The sequence below is a fragment of the Salarias fasciatus genome, chromosome 11 (assembly GCF_902148845.1).
Source record: "Salarias fasciatus chromosome 11, fSalaFa1.1, whole genome shotgun sequence".
Taxonomy (NCBI): Eukaryota; Metazoa; Chordata; class Actinopteri; order Blenniiformes; family Blenniidae; genus Salarias; species Salarias fasciatus.
The window spans coordinates 10,281,009-10,301,555 of record NC_043755.1 but is presented as its reverse complement, the minus strand read 5'-3'; the positions used below and the strand labels follow the sequence as shown (position 1 = coordinate 10,301,555).

Genomic DNA, 20,547 nt, shown 5'->3' with positions numbered 1-20,547 from the left:
AACACTGTGTGCGGTGTGTAATCTCATCTGAGAGGCTGTCATATCAGACAGGGCCGCTGCTCTGACACGCCACGCTCTCCCAGAGTGGCAAATTAGATTGCCGCAATTAGACCGACGTGTGTAACTCCTAAAGCCCGCGGCCCCCTCTCATCATGTCTGGACAGTGTGCATTTGGTATTTGTTTGTGATTAGATTAATCTGCCGGAAGTGGAGCCCACCGCCTTCTTAGTCTTTGACACTTTTATAGATTGTTGATCGTCCTTGCAGAAGATTGTTATTCCTCATTTAGCTTACTGCCTGAACTGCTAAATCTGAGTTCACCGTGTGTTCGGAGAGAACACAGAGAGACAATTTTCCTTCAGTTCAGCTTTTGTTTAAAGTTTATGAAACTGGGAACTCGGAATACTGCACTGTACTATCCAATTACCTGTAAGCTACCAATACTCATATATATTACTTTTATTTTCAAGGCTCTCAAGGAAACTCAAATCAGCTCTTCCTATAATTTCCTCAATAGCAACAACAAATGAAAGTGTATCATGAGTTAATGAGCATTCTTCATCTGATGTGTCAGTAGCAGCTCTTTTCTGCAGTGTGCAGAGATTTCAGCAATTAGATTCTCCACATTCATGCTGTTTTCTTTTTCTGCAGGAGCCATTATTGAATAGATTTATTTTGACTTTGGCTTGTATTCGTAAGTCATGCCCAAAACTAAAATTAGCTCTCCTGACCTCCAGTTGCATACCAGATAAATCAAACAGAGCTGTTCCTCTGATACATATTTGCCAGCTGTGCTGTGGATCATGCAGATATTATAACAACTAAAAGCTCCTTAAAGGGAAATAAAAAATAAATTAATATGTGTCCACAATTGTAGCAGAAACCTTTGACTGTTCTCTCTTTTTCTGCAGAACTAATGGAGTGGACAAATTTATTTTGACTTTGTCTGTGAGGTCTTTTGATCAATCAGTTCTTGTTTTCGGCCTAGAACAGTGGTTGAGAAGGTAAAAAGCACTGTTCTATGGAAGTCCTTTTAGCAGGGAAGTTTGTCTGAGTGATTATCATAATGGTGAAAATAGGCACCATGGAAGGGGAGAGTTGTGTGTGGGGTGCAGTCACCATTGGGACGGCTTTAACTTAGTCCATTTGGTGCATTGTGAGCACTGTGGTTGTGTTTTTGAATGATTTTTTTTCAAGTGTAAATGCACACATGCTGAGCAGCAGATTTATATGTGTGTTACTGGTAGCAATGTCAGCAAGCTGCTCATACATATGCATTTTTTTTTTTTTTTTTTTGATAGACGGCACTAATTCCATAAACAAATCACTGCAGGTAATGTTCTTTTTTCAGATGACAGTCAGCAGTCACACACAAAATATATATTTTTTCCATTTGATTAAAAAAAAAAAGCTACCAATCCTGTGACTGCTACAGAAGCTTATAGGAAGAGCGTGATTGAAAGCTCAAACGATCAACTCGAGCACAAAATAGGTTTGAATGGCCCTGAGAGTCGGGCTGGGAGTTTCCCCACCTCCCCTTTTTTCATCTTTTGCTGCACTTGTCTGGACAAGGGTGCTATATCAACGTCTCACACACAACAGAGCCGTGCACATTTCCTTGAACCCGCTTTCATTTGCTTTGCAGCGAGATCTCTGTAAACAAACCTCTCACTCCGTGGCTGTCACCTGCTTTTCTAGGGCTTGAGAAAGAAAGAAAGAAAAAAGCAATACAAAAAGCAGATACTTACTTTGATTTGTAGCACCAGTGCTATCAGAATTCAGTGCACTTCTGTTAACGACATGCGATACTTGCAGGATCCCTCGAGTCCGGATCTTCTCAGAGGTTGATTGGAGGATGTGAAGAACGCCGCGGACACAATTTGTCAAGTGTAAAGTGAACAAATTGTGCAGTCTTGATTTAAAGTGAGGGTTCGGTTGTTCATGTCTAATGAGACCGATGTATGCCTCCTTGTTCCGTGCGCTAGCAGGCAGAAGGAGCCTGTACAATGGTAATCAGGAGGATTAATTTCTCTGCCTTACATGGTGTAGTGAGGGTAGGATCGGACGGGATGGGGAAGTCAGAAGGCTCCCTCTGATAGTGGCACTGTCAGTGCACGCTCGCTAATCTGTGAATGATTAGCGAGCTCTCTGGGCCCTTTGGGCTTGTTGGGATGCTCACAAACTGGAAGCTGGAACGAGTTCAAGTGAAAGTAAACAGCAGTGGGCAATTAACCCTTTCTAACATGTCTGCTGCCTTCAGAATTTTATTTTCAGAGAAATATCTTGGTGTACCCACAGAACTCAGTAGATGTTGAAAATATGCAGGCATGAATGAGTAGACCCACCTATCCATCCATTCATTCAAGTTTTAGAAATAATTATTACATATACATGATTTTATCATTATTATGTCTCTTTGTTGATTGATTCTTCTACAAAATCAGTTTGGGTAGATTTTCTTCCCTGTTGTTATCAGAAACTAGGATGTGATTAAAACACAGTAATATCTGATTCATTAATTACAAAAGCACTAATTAATTAGACTATCACAAGTAAATACAAAACTATATTAATAACTTCTTAGCTGATTTCCCAAAAGATCATCTTCTTCTCATGACAAATGGCACATTTTGTTTTGCATTATTATAGTAAGTAATGCGCTTTACTCCCGACCAAGTTGTCAACTGGGTAAAATAGTTGCTTTATGATATAGATTCTAAAAAATATGATATGTGCTGCTATGGAAATAGACCGGTGCAGATGACCTGCAAAGATTATCAAGTATGCCTTTTGCTTTAATTTCAGTTTTTAATGACGAGTTTATTAAATTCAGATGATGTTATGTATGCTGAGTACTTGTCAGCAGAAACTTTCCTTCCTGCTGGAGTTGTCTGTAAAAAGCAAAAATCCCCTGATTTGCTGTGCCATTGTCATCCTTCTGACTTTAAAGTACACTGAAACTAAACACCTGTAAGGTAATCAGCAGTGAAAAGGTGAAAAACTTTGTCTCTGCACAAAAATCTTGGCTGATCCATGAAGAAAAGCTGTGTTTCAACGTATTGAGCGGTACATCGTCAATGAGAGCATACCTGTTGATTCATCATTCCTCTGTCAATATTGATAAATCCTGACTCATATGAAGCCTTCTCCTCCTCACAGTAGCTACTCCAGCCCTCCAGAAAACTTCAGCGTGGAGTGATTGACGCGGCATTTTCTCGCTCCCTGTTTGCAGCTGACTCCTTCATGTTCTGCTCAGTAACCCCTCTAAATCCATCTCCCCCTGAACTCACTTTCGTCTCCCCCGCCGCCGCTCTGTTGGCGCTCTCCATCAAAAGTCCACTCACCTACGGAGCCATCTCCTCGCTGCACTTTATCTGCGATGCTCCCGACGTGCCTGGAATATCAAGCGGCTGGATATCGTTAGCATCACGCGGATCGGCGGCGCGCTCGCGAACCCCGGCGCCGGTGCCAGGTAGCATTAGAGCAAACAAGACGCTCATTGGCCCTGCGATTCATAATTGGATTCTGGCATCCACTGGTAACAGGGCGGCGTAATTAGTGTGAATCTCCACGCCTGCATCAATTACATTCACTTTGATGTTGTTAACAGGCCAACTTACTGTATTGACCACGTCTTTAATATTTTATTCCTTCAGCTTTTCGCAGCGAGTTTCCCACTGATGTGAGGAATGAAGAAGTTCAACTTCTCTTTTCCCCATGAGTATATTAAAACACTCCATCTGGCCGAGCTGATTGTTCCCATTCGGTTAATAATATTGCAATTTTAATGTACTTAATTTTGGTGAACTCAGTAAATCCCTGCGATTCCAGAACACCAACATATATATTGCATGAATATCTTGTGTTATGAGCAATTATGTGAAAAATGAGCAGGAATGTTGCTTCTGAACACTCCCCTGAGGGATTAAATAAAGAACTCCTACTGCCTGGTGCATATATGTTTCAATTATATGTAATAAAGTGTTCCTTTATGTGTGTGTTTGAGTGCGTGTGCACATGTGCTTAATACAGGAGCAGGGCCCTAATTTTATTTACACGCTCACGTTATGGAGACAAAATCAAATCCACATAAGAACAATCAATATACTGTAGGAGGGGGCATGTTTTGAAGCTGCACTGAAGTTACAGTTAGGCTGTGGTTTAGAATGAGTCTTCATGAAACTTATGTAAGTTAATGCAATGTCAATAGAAAGAATGAAAACTGATAGATGTCTTAATGGTCAATGTAAATACAACACTATTAAATTGTGTTAGTCATAAGAGTGACAGTCATAGTGGGCATTGGAAATCACAGAATAGTATAAAATATAGAAATTAAAACCAATAAATATTAAAAAAAAAAAAAACAACAACACACATTTGTTTGCTTTACACACATAATTAGGACCCAGCAGCGTAGTGGGGAACTAAATCTGTTAAGTAATCCAGATTATCAAGACTTATCTATAACATAGCAACAGTAAAATACAAAAACATCCAATACCATGATACTTTCCAATATTATCCCTCTTAGTTGTGGTGATTGAGGTTAGTTTAAGAATGCCTTATATCACCACAGATATATCGTTACACAATATGTTCCACACACAGTGGAGAACGACCTGCACAACCACATAATGGAGACATATAAAGAGAATAGAAAATGCTGTTCCTAATAGCATCCGTCATAACTCGGAGGGTTCGGTCAGGGTTGAGGTCAGCGTGAGGAGCTGGAGTTGAGATTTACAGTAAGTCTTCAACAGATGAATGAGAGCAGATGAACAGTCAGCCCCCTGGTGGGATGGAAACACTGCAGTGCTGTTTTTTTTTGTTTTTTTTTTTTTTTTGTAATGCTTTGAGAGAAAGAGAGAGAGAAAACGAATGAAGCCAGTATTATCGTGAGACAAACATTGTGATTGATCATGTGTTCTCGGGCCGTCTAATGTAACCTCGCTGACCGACTCTGACTGGCCTGTGACGGCCGTGATGAATGAACATCCACCGGCCAACGACTTACTAATGGCTTTCCATGTACTTTGTGATACTACACACACACACACACACACACACACACACACACACACACACACACACACACACACACACAATCCTGTTGAACATGTTTCACTGCTCACACTTAATTCCAGTCATGTCCGGCATTCTGACTGCATGACCATCGCAGTGTTTCCATGCTTATTCTCCGTAGTTAACATCACCATGATTTCATCTTTATTAGCTCTTGTTACTGCAGACGGTATAATTTTTAATCAGTTTTAACTATCTTTGCTGTTGTGATCTACAATTTTCTCTCCTTTACAAATTCTATTGATTCTTTGTTTATTAGTTCATAGGACTGTGTACATCAATATCAACAAATACTTCACATATTTATCAGTAAGGAAGCAATCTGTTTTTTTGAGTTGTAACAGAAAGCAGAACTGCGGAATGTCTCAATATAGTGAAAACGTGATGTTTTGTTGCTGCTGAGCTGAGCTATTGTCTACTGAACGGCTCCATCGGGGCCCTAAAGACCCCCACACTGCCACAACGTGCCTCGTTGAATTCACCTCCAGCTTTCCAAAAAACTCCAACCTTAACCTATAATGCTTGACTTTTATTACTTAATGGGGATTTGATTAAACACGGCTTTATTGGGGGAATAGGCTTAATGCATCGTGTATCATTAAAATAACAGCTCTCTTACCGCAACTTTCTTCGATCGAATTTACAGATAATTTAGCACATACTTGGGTTGATATATTACTTAAGTGTCAAAAATTCCCCACAAGGTCTGCAACTAAGCAAATTGGTGAAAGAAATTAACAATGCATTAACCCCAAATTCCTCTGGGGGTGGTCCAGAGTTGGCAGCTTTCTCCAGGTGGTTTATAACATTATTCTGTAGGCTTGTTGTTTAAGGAACAATGAGGAATACATGAAGCTGATTCCACAAATTCTGCTTCGTCCTGTTTGTAGTTTATTACTCTAATCGAGTAATTGCCACTACTTGACAAATAATCCGTCTGTAAATAGCAGTTTCTCAGTTTTCCAGCCTCACTAAGTGGTGAATATGTTGCCCAGTGCATTAGGGAGGACATTAAAATGCATGAAGATGCAAATTGAAATCCTGTTGTCATGAACATGTTCATTAGCAGTTATGAAGATGCGGTGGATCACACCTTTCGCTCTTGTCTGAAAAGGCCTCCTAGCATTTCTAGCTAAGGGCTACAAAAATAAATAGATTCTTAGACCGTGGAAGCAAAAGGAGTCCACTGTGATGGATTGATCTGCTCGCTCTATCCTCAGAGTCAATCAATCATCTTAGCTTTGGTGCGGTTTGCAATAGGCATTTTCCAGACGCTGCTGTTTTGCTTGAAGCCACCGAGAGGTACTTCTGGCTTCGAGGTAACCACAGGACATTAGATATCTGATTGCACCTCTCCGCTCAGTTGTCACCTTCATATTTGTCACAGGACGGAGATAAGGCCCAGCGATTCCTCTTCATCAGAGTTACATCTGAGCATTCGGCATCTGTCGAAACAGGAGATCTCTGGTATGAGAGACCAACATCTGACACTGCATACGTAGTAGGCCATGGTTAACAACCCTGGCAGATGGTCCTCTGGAGTTATGTAGAATACACGTCTTGCTTAAGGCGAGCGCTGCCCCGTACTGACAGTTGAATTGCCACAAGGCACACCACACGCGAGAGCTCACGGACTGGGAATGTGTGGGATGGAGCAGCTTCGGCCGTAGTAACATAAATAGCAGCACCGCAGTGTGTCTGTAAAACTCGTTTAAAAAAAAGAACCCCTCCACGCTATGTTTGTCTGCTTCTCTTACCAGAAATACTGGAAGAGTTATGGGTAAAGTGTCTGACACCGATCATTCAGTCAAGCCGAGCCATTGATCCACTTCTCTTGTGGCCTTTGGCGTGCAGGCTGACCCCATCAGCCAATCCATAGAGCTGTGGAGATAAGGTGAAAGGTCAGTGGTGCAGCGGAGAGTTTTGCACTCATGGTAATAATGTTAAGTGCAGCTTAAAATACTGTATGGACAGCATGACTTACAGAGTGGAGGCTGACAAGAATGGAAACCCTTAAGAGGGCTGCAGAGAGCCAATTTATTGATTGAGACTGACTTAAACAAACCTGTTGACAGTAAGAGGGTTTGATGTCTGCTCCGAGTTATTTAGATCACATCAGACATCGTGCGCTTCAGCTGTCCACTGGAGTTCACAGTGTGATTTCAAAAAAAGGGGTCTAAAGTGAATTGAGCTCTAGAGGCTGCCAGATTGTTATTTTTCAATACAGCTTGTTCGTTTTAAGGCATGAAGGCAGGATATGTATACGTGCCACACAAGGTTCTTCATAATGAGACACTGAATGAGTGATCGATCATCTGTCTCTAATGTGAAACGCTTGATTGTAGTGAAGTAAGCAGCTCCTGCCTTTACAGTCACGTGTCATTTTAAAGTCAATATGTTTGGACTTAGAAGAAGAAGAAAAACAAGTAGTAGGTAAAGATCTGATATTCAATATTTTCTGGCAGTTTTCTAAAGAAAGGATATTACTTTGAAATCCTGCAGTAATTGACCATTGATTAGCTACTGCTTGCATCTATATAAGCAAATGCAGTGCATGCCTAAAGGCTGATGTGGAAAACCACTTTACAGTTCTGTCACACATTCATCAGCTCAAGGATTTAGAGTCATGTGTGTGGTCTGCTTACAATTATTAAAATGTAAATAAACTAGAATTTGGCACTCAGAGAGCGCAGACCTCCGCCACAGGTGAAATCAGTGACCAGCAACAATAAGAACACCATATATAACAGGATGCACACTATATTATGACTCGTGTTTGTCATTTGTTTTTGTTTATTCGACCAAAATGACCACAGGTCAGGAACCTGAAATACAATAGAAAATAAATCATCACAATGCAATTACTTGAATGTAATCATTATTCCAGCAAAGAAACCTTGCAACATCTATCTAAATAACAAAGACGGCTGAAATCAATCAAAAACTACATTTTCCAGAATGCCTTGCGCCTACTGGGCATGCGCAGTTTGAGCCCCGGATCCACGAGTCTTCTCAAACGTAAACAAAGCCTCACGTGCTCATAAAGTGAATTTGAACTCTCATCTTTGAAGCGCAACACTTGAAAGTAGATCGACACCATGCACCACGCCGCTGCCAATGTTGTAAGTCACGGAGCAATAGCAACAAACAGGTTCGGGCCGCCATTAGCACCGCTAGCCGAATGCTAATGCCGCTAGCTGAATGCTAATGCCGCTAGCTGAATGCTAACACCATTGAACGCCCACAACTCCCAGGTTTCTTACCCCACTATGTGCTGCAGCGCTCAAGCAACAATCAACACTGGCCCGGCGAGGCGCACATGGAAGCACATAAATAACATTATGCATGCGGCGTGGCGCCCAACTATGTGAAAGACCGCCCTAGTGCTCAATGATAAAGAATCCTTTAAAAAATTCCTGGATCCAGACAGTGATCCGGATCATCACCAAAATTTAATGGATTCTAAGTTAGCCCAAGACCCACATTTCCACAAAGTTTCATTGCAATCTGTCCATAAATTTTTCCGTAATCTTGCTAACAAACCAACCAACCAACAAACCAACCAACAAACCGACGTGATTCCATGACCTCCTTGGCGGAGGTAAATATTCACTATCTTTAGGGCGCTGTACCAGCTCCTTGGGGAAATATGACTCTTTCAAAAAAATCACCATAAGAGCAGAGAGACTGAATCAAACAGTGAACAAACATCATGCAGATTCTATATCGGGTTTAATACTAAACTGCATGATCACACAACCAGAGCACTCGGTTTTGTGGGTGTGGATCTTTAAAGAATAAGACTATGAATAAAATCACACATAAACAAGAGTATTCAGATTAGGATGTTACGTGCTTCAGACCCTGCTCACACCACAGTGATCTGTTGTTTCTCTTTACGTGCATCCTCCATGGAGCCCACAGGCACAGTTTCACATTTTGGGGAAAGTTTTTCTTCATATCAAAGCATTACAGCAAATAAATGAAGATCAATATTACAAGATGGTTTCAGTACAGAAAATCTGATGATAAAACCCATAAATGAAATTCATGGCGAGCCAGCTGGAGAAAGGTCTCTCACCACATTAAAAGCTGACTTTTACAGTCGTTTTAAACACATTAAAAACAAATGAGAAGAAGAACAAAAAGACAACAGTAAGGGAAAAAACATGTTAAATACTGAATAACTTTTTTTTCTCAATACAATTTGAATAAAACAATGTGATTACAATAGCACTGGTGGCAGAGAACAGGACTCGAGAAGCTGCCTGCTTTTGTTTTGCTGCCTGAAGCCGTGGTTATCGTTTGCATATTTGTTCAGATTTAAAAATAATTCTCGATTAAAAGGAAGTCCCGTCTTTGAAGTGCCAGGTTGCTGAATGGTTGCATCAGATCAATCCAACCATCTGTACTGTAGGCTACGTTTCTCTAAAGGATGAACATAAAGGTTTTTCATCACCTTTGTGGATTAACCAGGTCGGTTTCCACACTATTGCATTTTTTTTTTCTGCAATCTGCATTACGAGCCCCTCAGCAGTTTGATTCACACTCTATTTAGTCACAGTTTCTTGTTATTAAACTTCCCAACCATAATTTGCCCTTCAGCTCTCTTACAGTAATTCATTAAGGATAATGTTTATTTTTCCTCTGTGCCAAGCTGTCTCTGCAAGGTTCAGCCACATTTGCACATTATTTGGTCATATGAGAAAGAAAATAGGCCATGCAATCTCTCACAAGGCCATCAGAATGGAACAAACACCCCTCGGCCTTTCTCATTTAGCTTGTGAAAAGAAATGAATAGCTTTAAATGAGATTCATAAAGACAGACAGCCACATCGTAACAGCCGACACACACACACAGATAATATGACATTTACACAGTTTTTTTTTGAGGCGAACACGGTGACTCAGTGTATTCCACAAGCAGCTGCTAAACGTTTGCAATAATCGCCGTATCATTTCTTCTTCTGTTTCCCGTCTCCGTTGGTTGATTCCTCGATGACTTTACTTTCATGTTACAGTGACTGATGCGTTTGAGCGGATGCTTTTAATCTCTGAGCGAGTGTGTGTTTCATGTGGGCCCTACAAAGCCGTTTTTCTTTTTTTTTTTTTTTTGTTATCGTTCAAAATCACGGCAGTAATTAGAGAAGCTCGGCATGTGAGCGGACTTTAATGTTTCACTTTTTATCTCGCTCTACAGCAGCTCATCAGAATATTAAAGGTTTGGGGTTAAATCTCTGGTATTTATCTGCCTTCTACGTACTCAACTTATGTAACAGTTAAGAAAGGCATGATTTGTCTGCTATTGACTGTACTTGTGTCATTTGTTTCATTTCTAAATGTTGTTTAAATCTCCCTTTTAAAATAGTCTTCAAAGGCAACGCTGCTTGGCTTGATCTCTTGCCTACCTCAGGGATTAGTGATTTAAAAAGTTTACCTCTGCTGCTACTGGTGTTGGTTCACTTTAGCAAAATCAAGCTATAAAATATTACCGAAACTTGATTTTAGCTTAACCTTAACCTCACCTAACTTACCTTCCGATATGTGGTGCTTTGTCACTCTTGCTACATTACAAGCAAAGTGCATTGTATTCTACATTGTATTGTATTGTACACTTCAGCATTTCATTAGTTCAAAAAGTTAATTTCATATCCTGGCACACACATATTCACACACACATGCTCACAGCAAGTCTGTTTTGGAATAGGAAGCTTTGTGTGTAAATTGAAATAGCATTTGTGTGTCATGCAGTGGATTCTTCACCTTGCTTTAAATCTATGCTATTCTGAAATACAAGTTTGGAACTGGAAAACGCTACATAAGTCACTGCAAATGGTACTGTTAATTTTACAGTGTGGGTTTAAACTACAGTAACTCTGTGTATGTGTATCTGTGTACTATATGTATGACAGAATACATGTACATGTATGTAAATACTCTATATACATGAAGCTGCTATTATTGCGGTCAGAATGTGATCAAAAGTGTCTCCATCTGTTTGATCGTTGCAGGTTTCTGCTTTGGGGAGCCGTACCAAGTCCTCAGATTTTATTTGTTCACCAAAAACCAGGAAAAAAAGTAGCCTTTAGTCTCAGCGGTGCTGATTGAGTTCTCCTGTGTTTCACAGGTGGCCTGAGAGGAGCATCCATCATCGACTCACTGGACACGCTGTATATTATGGGATTGATGGAGGAGTACAATGACGCGAAGGAGTGGGTGCAGACCAGTCTGGACCTGAACTCGGTGAGAAAACATTGTTTCTTTTTTTCTTTTTCTTTTTTTTAAACTGAGTGGGCAGCCACTGAAGAGCAACATCAGAAATGAAAAAAACCAAAACAAACAAAAAAACTAATGAAGTTCTCAGCAGTAGCCTTTGCCTGTAGAATTGATCCTAAGCTGTGCTTTTGTGACTCAACAGCAACATTGTGTCCTCTAAGTTGGACAGTTCTCCAAAGCTCAGGAAATTCCCGCAGGAATCAAAAGCTCCCTGTGTGGTCAGCGGCCACGCTGAGCGACAGCCTGATGGGATTCCCCCACTCACTAAAAGGTCTTTATGGGGCAGAAAATGTGATGAATAAAAGAAAGAAGAGCAAGAAGAGGTTTATAGGATGCTTTAGATAGAGAAATTGTGGGAGCGAGGCAGTGAAAAGAGGCCGTGATCTTTCATTGATGGAGCGGCGAGGAGCTGAGGGTCGCCAGGTCGGATATTATATTAGAACGAGTGGAGTTTAGTGAAAGCGCCAACCGAGACAGGTTTTTGTGTGGTTTGGTGGCAATACCCGAGCTCACGTGCCAGTTTCTCTGTGGCTTTGTGAGTTTTTCTCAATGAAAGCAGTCGTTCCAGACCCTTTTGTCCATCGGCTGTAATAAAACGTGGTTTCCGTAATGCGGAGTAATTACACAACGGCAGCAAACACGACTCTGTCATTATGACTCTTGACGTGTTGCTGTAGACACTGAGCAATAATTATACCAATTCCCTGCCTGTTATGACAGCGCGTCAAATGTTTCAGCTTTGACTTGTTTTGTTTGCTGACAAAATACTCCAATGTTAGCATTAAAAGCAGCCTCCTTGTTTTTTTTTTTCTTTATTTTTCCCCTGAGTATTTTGCTCGGGAAGCAAATCCTGATTATATTTGACATGTGTGGTCGAGAGCACTCGATGCCCCCAGCCCTGGAATATGGGGGGCTATCATGAAGCCAATGGTTGTACGGACATATTTATTCCGCTGGGAAGCAGCGAAGTTCATAACTGATGCTGGAACACACTCGCAGTGTGTGTTCTGTTGAACTTTCATCCCACAGTCTCGACTGTTAAAGCGATGAAGGGAAGCCCGGTGATGTGTTAATTTTAGCCTTCCATCAGAGCAAATCCCCAAAAAATTTCGGCCTCTACTTCGCCTCCACGCATTAACAAGCGGGAAGACGTGACGGAAAGTGACACTGTTGGTTTTATCCCAGCGGATGCAGATGACGATTAGGTCTGAGCGCCGCCGTGGCTTCTGGCGGCGGTGGCGGCCCGAGAGCCGGAGACAGCCAGTAACGGCAGCCGCTGATGAACGGGCTCCGTGTCACCAATCATGCAGACAACAAACACGGATTTACACTTCCCAGCGCACTTTGTCACGGGCGTCGTCCGCCTCAATCTGTCAAGCTCGCCCGACTCATTCCATCATCGGCGGTCACTGGGGGGGGGGAGGATTCGCACTTTCGGGCAGTTGGTAACGACGGCTTAGATTAATCTGACAAGTATTTTGATATTTTCAGGGGCAAATGATTTACATGTACTGGTGGCCGGGCTGTTTTGTGCCCTGGTATACGGGATCACGTGTCAGATGGCTTTAAAATCTAAAAAAAGAGCCGGAGCTTTGTTGGCTTGTGGCGAAGTATCATCCGCACTGTAAATAAAGCAGCCAGTGTTACAGTATTTCAATTCTAATGGTGTGTGCACACTGAAAGATTCACACTTCCACCCTGCACACAGAGAAGTGATATATTAGATTTTAAATTGCTGTAACACCTCGGAGGGCACACTGTCCATTTGACAAACATCTATGTGTCACAGGATATCATCACTGTGCAACTGGCCTTCCTCCTCACACACCCTCGGCACGAGAAAAACAACACACTGGCTCCGCACACAGATTGTCAGATGCACTCGGGGATGGTTCACCAAGCTTGCCAACAGCCTACGGAGATTTTCTGATGTCCTGATTTCATCAAAAGACCATTTATGGAAATGCTTCCTGTCCGATGCAACTGTAGGGAACGCCGTCCATGGTGTTCGTCTCATTTGAAGCTATGAACATTTAATGTGTTTTTCACGGAGAAATAAGCATGAGACGTGTCCGTTTGTGTGAAAATGAGAGCGTGAACATGGCTGCTAAACCTCCAGGATCAGCCCTTATTTAGCTGGAAATGAGGCTCTGAGCCAAGGACCATTGACCATGGACCAGTGTTGAGGAAGCACAAAAACAAGTTGATTCATTTTTCAGAAGTTGTTATTTTAGGTCAAATATCTTGTCATAATCCAGAGCTACAATTTGAAGGAACAGGATTTTCTCTTCATTAGTCCCTTAATTGAAGCTTCTCATCAGTGAACAAACAAATAAACACATTAGTTTTTCACAATTAGTGCAGTACAGTACTTTATTGCTTTTTAAATGTCTTCTGCTTCTTCTTCTTCTACTACAACCACTATTTCCTGTTCCGCTATGCTCTTCCTCCTTTTTCCCCTTTCATTGGGAATTGTTAATTAAATATTGGGAAAAATAAAATAAAAGAATAAAGCAACTTTATTACATTAGCTGATATTTGTGACACCAGGAGTTTGGGACCTTTTAGTTGCATAAATCCTTATATAAGACATTCGGTGGACAGACGTTCCTTTGTTTTATTTCGACTCATTTATTTCCTTCGTGCTTTAAAGTAAATGCATTTGTATAACACAGATCATTCGCTCTGGCCTCTTTAATGTCTTTCCGTCGGGTCGTCTAATGTTTTTCGTCTTTGGGTCAGTGCTTGGCTGAGCACGAGGAATCCCATCTGTAACAGTCCATTATTATCCATTCATTTAGCGTGCTCATCCTCACATAGCCCGGCTTTTATCCTGAGGATCTTGGTGTCTTACAGTCACTATTCCAGGCAGATACAGCATCCAGTAGGTGAAACTCGGAACAAGCTTGTACAATCCTTAAATATAAAACTATTCTTTCACACATAAACATACACAAGGGATATAAACCACAACTATCACTATTTTCCATTTGAATGATTCATTCCTCTCTCAAGTGCGCCCCAGAGACAAAAATATGCTTATGAATGTATAAATAATTAAGAAACCTTATATTTGGTCTAAGCAAACCCTGAACTGTGCTGCTGTTCAGTTGTTTTTGCCTGACGGTGTTTGCATTTTACATATCAGCAAATCGTTGTTCTGAATTTTTAACTCGCATTGTGAAATACATATTGTAGCCGCAGAGGGAAAAAAAAGGAGCATTAATATAATGTCTGAGACTGATCTCTAAAATCTGGACAGTATTTTACTTCACGATGTTTGTCAAATGAGTGTAAATAAGGTATGAAGTGTTCGCAAAACAGGAAAAGAATTGTGGAGAAATTTAGGCCTGCTGCAATAGAAAGCTGCTCAGCAGAGCGACAAGTAACATAATAGTGAAAAGCCAACAAACAGCATGAGACATTTAAGCTTTTATTTTGGAAAAATGTATGGTTTGATGCTGTAAAGTCATTCTGCTCAAATCTACTGCCCACGTACAATATGTTCAAAGACTGACTGAACAGCAATAAGTAATAACAGCACTTTAAAAAAAAAGAAAAGAAACATATTGTAGTTGGAGAAAAAAAAGTGGAGTTAATAACAATGAAGTCACAAATTTGAGATCAACTTTGAAACAACCCCCAGTGATTTACAGCCCTTTTTATTTCATATTATGTGGTCACGGTTGAAAGCGCAAACATCGAGGAAAGGTGATGAAAAACAACATTAGCAATCTAATTGCACAAACAAACTGGGACCAATCACAGCTCGAGCAAATCACAGGCAAGAGAGAGAGAGAGCGCTCCTGTTTGGAAGAACAGAATAGAAATCATCGATACTTAAGTGTTTCTGTTTATCAGATGTCAAATATTCAACTGACATCATGGAGCTCCACTGTACAGCCAGTGTTCTTTAAAAAAAGTGTTCTTCAAAGTGTTATTCCCTTAAAAAAAAAAAAAAAAAAAAAAAAGGCGATTAACGTGGCTCCTTTACGTGGCAATAAAGGAAGCACATTAAACAAGGCAATCTTAATCTTGTAAGAGGATTTTTTATGAGCTATGTCAACATTAGTTTCATCGGTTCATGATCAATCTTTGATTATTTAAAGACATTAAACCTTGCAGGACAGTGCCCAACTTGCTATATTTGTGAGGCACAGCTTTTAATGTTAGTATTTTCTTTATTTCTGGTTTTTTTTCTTGTTTTTTTGTTTGTTTTTTATAATGCGGTGTCATTATTACTGTAATTACTGTAACGCGCACTCTTTTGGTAAAATCCGATACTGACCAAAAGCCCAGATTAACTCTTCATGACGAAGGCTTCAGTTTAACTTTTATTAATTGTGGTCTCTCTCTCGGTTCATTCTGTCTCTGTGGAACTGGAACTAAATCTAATTGCTAAATTCTCCTCTTAACCAAACGTTTCATGAAGCAGAATCACAGAAAAAGGGATGTTTTTAAAACTTTGTGCCAGCCGAGCGTCCTTCAAAGCAAATCTCAACCACATGACTTTGGAACAAGCCACCGGCTCCTGATGCTGATCTGAGCGAGCAGCTCAGCCGGCAGACTGGTCCGCTCTGTTGGCAGAGCCAATTATCAAGACAAAAAAAAAAAAGAAGAGAAAAGCTCTCAAAGGATGCTGCCAATGTTAGCTTTGACCATATTTCTCCACAAGCTGTTGTTGCTTAAAGACTATTTGGAAACATCAGCAGAGATCATCAGTGTGAGGATCCCTGAATCTGATGAAATCTGGTGGAGACTCAGAGAAAGCAGAGCGAACCTGGGAAGGCAGTCTGCGAGGGCTCGTAACAAGAGGGTTTTACATCTCTCTTGTAAAAGGACGATGTTCCATTAAGAGCGTGATCGGTATGATGTGTAGTTTTGTTGAATCACAGGATTTGCCCTGCGGCTTCTCATCATGCCGATTCTCATTTAGTGGACATTCATAACCAAAGATTAATGAAGACTTCAGGGCAGGACTGTGACCCCCCCTTTATATCCCCACACAGTTTATTACTGTTTCAGAGTCACCCTGTTATCTGTTTCACTTCTGCAGCTCCAATCTGTCCAAACCAGCCTCCGTCCGGCTCACCTCTGCTGAAGGCCTGATGTGTGACAGAACTGCATGATGGGAACAGATCACTAGGAGGCTTTTGCCTTCAACTTTTATACTGAAGGAGCTTTCATCTGATTCTATCAGAGAGAGAGAACCAAAGCATATTTCTGGTATTCAGAAGATTACTGTACTCACTCATCCTGCGTCACTCTGTGGACATTTATAGATTTATTTATAGAGTCACTCAATCAACTCGGCTTATTGTTTACTTCAGCGTTTACCTGCGTGAATACTCAGAGGACCAGATGTGGTTTTGTAGGATAAGTTAAGATCAGATATTTGTTTTTCTTTAATGCCGGGAGACAAAAACAATTCACTAAAAGAAATTTAAAGTGCATTGGTTTTTCTTATTGTTGAATTATTTTAGTGCACTTTGGAGGAAGCGCAGAATAAATTTTAGGTCAGTTTCTGGTTTTCAGATTTTGTATTTGTGGCTTTAATAGACTGTAATAAATATGTGAATTTATGTACAAAAAGACAGGAATCACTTTAAATCATATCTGCAGTGAGTTTGAATTGAATCAACAGTTCACTACTGAACTTGTGACTCATTCTCCCATTGATGAAACAACTCACATTTAAATGATTCTGTTACAAATTGTGCAAAATTCAAATGTTTTCTGAGAGTTTTCCTGTTTGAGACTAGTCTCGTATTGTTCTCAGAAATACTGCGCCCTCTGAAAGCCCTTTGAAGCCTTTAATCTTCGAGATAGATTCAGGCTCAACATATTTGTTCACCTTCATCAAAGTCAAGTGGAAGCGGTTCCTGCGGGTTTGTCATAAAGTGTTTTATCTTCTCTGGTGTGGCTAACAGTCACCGCTGGTCTTCATAAACATCACAGCGTTTAGCCATTATTTTTTTCAGGTTAAAGGTGCTGTAGGCAGGATTCCGCATCTCCGCCATCTTGCTTAGGGTTACCTAAGCAAGATGGCGATTTGACCCATCTAAGATGGCGATTTGAAACCCAGCACAGCCAATCCTGTCCTGTTTTCTCTGACATCACGCCCTTGCGCAAGTTCAGCCCCTCCCACAAGAACGTGCGACGAACGCCCCTCGACCAATCACGGTTAGAGCCTCGAGGCTCTTCTGATTGGTCAAAGATACCTGAAGCTGTCGAGATTCCTTTTCAGCTCAGAACAGAGACAGATGGAAACGCTGCGCCCTCGCGGTAGCGCAATTATGCTACACTCCTAAAGGATTATCAATGGATACTCTAACATTTAATCCAAAGAAAACATAGAAAAATTAGCAGTGACTAGCAAAATCCTGCCTACAGCACCTTTAATTTCTATATAGCAATTACTAAGCATCATGGGCTCCTTTTCATGCAAAATTAAAAATTGCCAAATGTGCATGAAATAATAAAGGGTCAGTTTCCTCATTCCTGTTTCTGTTATTTAAAAAGTAAACATGTCGGACAATTCCAGCCATAAATGATCAGCCTGTTTTGCTTCTTCGATCTCTTCCTGTCTCCGTCTTCACCAGTGAATGTCCCATAAAGCAAGAAATGTGAACCAATAACCTTGAAAAACAGAGAGCACTCTGTGTGTGTGTGTGTGTGTGTGTGTGTGTGTGTGTGTGTGTGTGTGTGTGTGTGTGTGTGTGTGTGGGAGTTTCTATGCGTTATTACCCAGCGGGCTTTAAATGCATGCTAATTTGAACAAATTGTAGAAATTATGTCACACTAAATGATCTGAGGCTGAAAATGTGCACATCCTTTCAGTGAAACTCCAGCTTTTGTGATTTCTCAATGGCTGCTGTTTATAGATAAAAGGGTCCCCCTGTGCGTTTGTTGATGAATCCCATGAAGCCTCTTCAGCCTAACAAGCAGCTTCCACCAGCAGTAACTTCTCCTGCACCGCAGTGGAAAACTCTCCTGAGCCGCAGAGTGACTGGATAATTTGCACATTCAGGCCCATAATTCCACTTTTCAGATGAAGTGAGTGTGAAGTCTCGCAGATGTCATCAGGGAGAGTTTATTTCTTTTTTTATTTGTAGCATGTGCTACGTTAACGCTCGTATCCAAAACATTTTGGAATCTCTCTTCGTCCGAACGGCAGAAGGGAAGATGCTTTTTCTATTTTACTATCCACTCTATGTGTGCTGTCATATTTAATGACTGACTTCAGTTTTAGAGACTTTGGTATGTTCATGATTGTTTTTTTAAGGGTAAAAACTACAATTTAGGCACTCATAAAACTTGCTATGAGGACAGAACTGCAATGAATGTGTGAAAGCACACAAAGTACGATTATCAGTTGCAAAAGAAACTCTGCAAAACTTTTCCCTGCACAGCTTCGCTTTAACTAATGAGCCTTTACTGTATCCAGTTGTTCACAGATGTTTTTCACAACCACTGATTGGATTGATATAAACATTTGTTCCACATAAAAATACCTTTCAGTGATCGTCATTCAACTGTTTGCTTCCATTCTTCTCCAAACATGTTTCCCTCCCCTCTTTAGGTGTATAGTACTTTCCTTTTAGTGAGAATTATAAAATCTGCAGTGATCATCATCTAAAGTGATTACAGCGCTGCTAAAGCATATAATACCAACATGTGCAAAATGCACGTCGCAGAAGACTGACTGAACTGAATTAAATTATGTTTCTCTACATTCTGCAGTCATGCTCTGAATGTCAGCAGAGTTGTCCAACAAGATGGATCTCTACTGTAAAAGATGGCGTTAACAACGGATCGGACTTCACTTCATTGTTTCAATATTCCATCGTGTCCTGTAGCAACAGGCTACAAAAGCTGAAAAAACAAGGCAGGGTGAACAAAAAGTGAAACATTACAGATCGTGCAAAATATTAGAAGAAAGTTTTACTTATAAATGAATATACAACGCATCATGTGATTTATTACATTTGGAAACACTTCAGTTGTTTGTGATTGCATCTGTTTTTATTGACTTATAAGATCAGGAGCAAATCAGCTTAGATTTGCTATTCAGACTTATCTCCTTAACTTTCCCCCGAAGACTAATTGCCCTGCTTTCAGGTGTCTCTCCAGTTTCTTAATGTGTTGAAATCATGCTTCATGCAGTTGCTCCAACACATCCAACTCCCTGGGATCACATTTCAGTTCGTACATTGGCGGCTCCAGGCCAGTCGCTTCATGGCAAATGTGCGCAAAGAAACACTGGAAGCTTTTTTCTGTAGATTTTTGTTGTATAAAACACGCAAAAACCTAATTTTACTGATATTGACATTCAGTGTTTTTGCATGAACACTGTAAAGCACAGCCTACTGGTGTTACTCCACATCACACAGGATGTTAGTAAATCAGGCCCTTCGTGGATAGAGCTATAAAAGTTACTGTTTAATTTTTTACAATCCTGTCAGATGTAATAACAGACAACAAGAGAGTCCAGTGGTGTCTTCTTGTTTGTGTTTTCTTTAATTAAAGCCGGGATGTAGGTTACTCTGGGTCAGTCCATCCTTGTGTAATCAAACTTTAAATGCTTCTGTCACCTTGGAGAGGATTCACTTGGTGACATAAAATAAATATGGTTGAAATAACCTCTGCTTGGGAAAAAAAATCCAGCGAGTCATCTCTTGAATGTCTCCCCCACATGATGGTGAAAGTTGTACAGTGTCAGACGAACAGACGCACGACTCCTGCTGAAACTTCCGTGAAAAGAAAACCACATTTCCTCTAGTCTCCCGGTAGACCTCTCTGTCAGCTCCAGATATCTGCATTAGCTTGAGGTCTCAATTTCATTACATCCAATCAACTTCGCAGCAGCAGCACAAAGTACAGCACACAGAAGTAGCTCAAGAGTATTCATATCACTGCTCCTACAATCCAGATGCATTGTTTTGTTGTTGTTGTTGTTGTTGTTGTTAATCTGTTAAATCTCAGTGGGGGGGGGTTCTGGGCCTCAAGGCCAGAGAGAGTCCGGTCTGACAGTCCAGACACATTTTGCTCTCAGGCGAAGTGAACTCTCCGCTCACAACGGTGGAGAAAAGTTGGTGTGAGAGTAGCCGAGGACGAGGAACTTCATCAAATCAACTCAGAGGTTGCTGGCAGCAAATTTCAATCTATTGCCCAGTTCAGGAACGT

At 40.8% G+C, this 20,547-nt stretch overlaps 1 protein-coding gene across 2 annotated transcripts in view; it reads left to right on the top strand.

The window, feature by feature from the left end:
- The window catches only part of LOC115397478 (mannosyl-oligosaccharide 1,2-alpha-mannosidase IA), a 198,037-nt gene that overhangs the window by 99,947 nt on the left and 77,543 nt on the right, over positions 1 to 20,547 (top strand). For both annotated transcript variants that reach the window (XM_030103828.1, XM_030103829.1), the window contains exon 3: positions 11,213 to 11,328. In XM_030103828.1, coding sequence (XP_029959688.1) covers positions 11,213 to 11,328 — 116 coding nt within the window. The remainder of the gene's footprint in view (positions 1 to 11,212; positions 11,329 to 20,547) is intronic.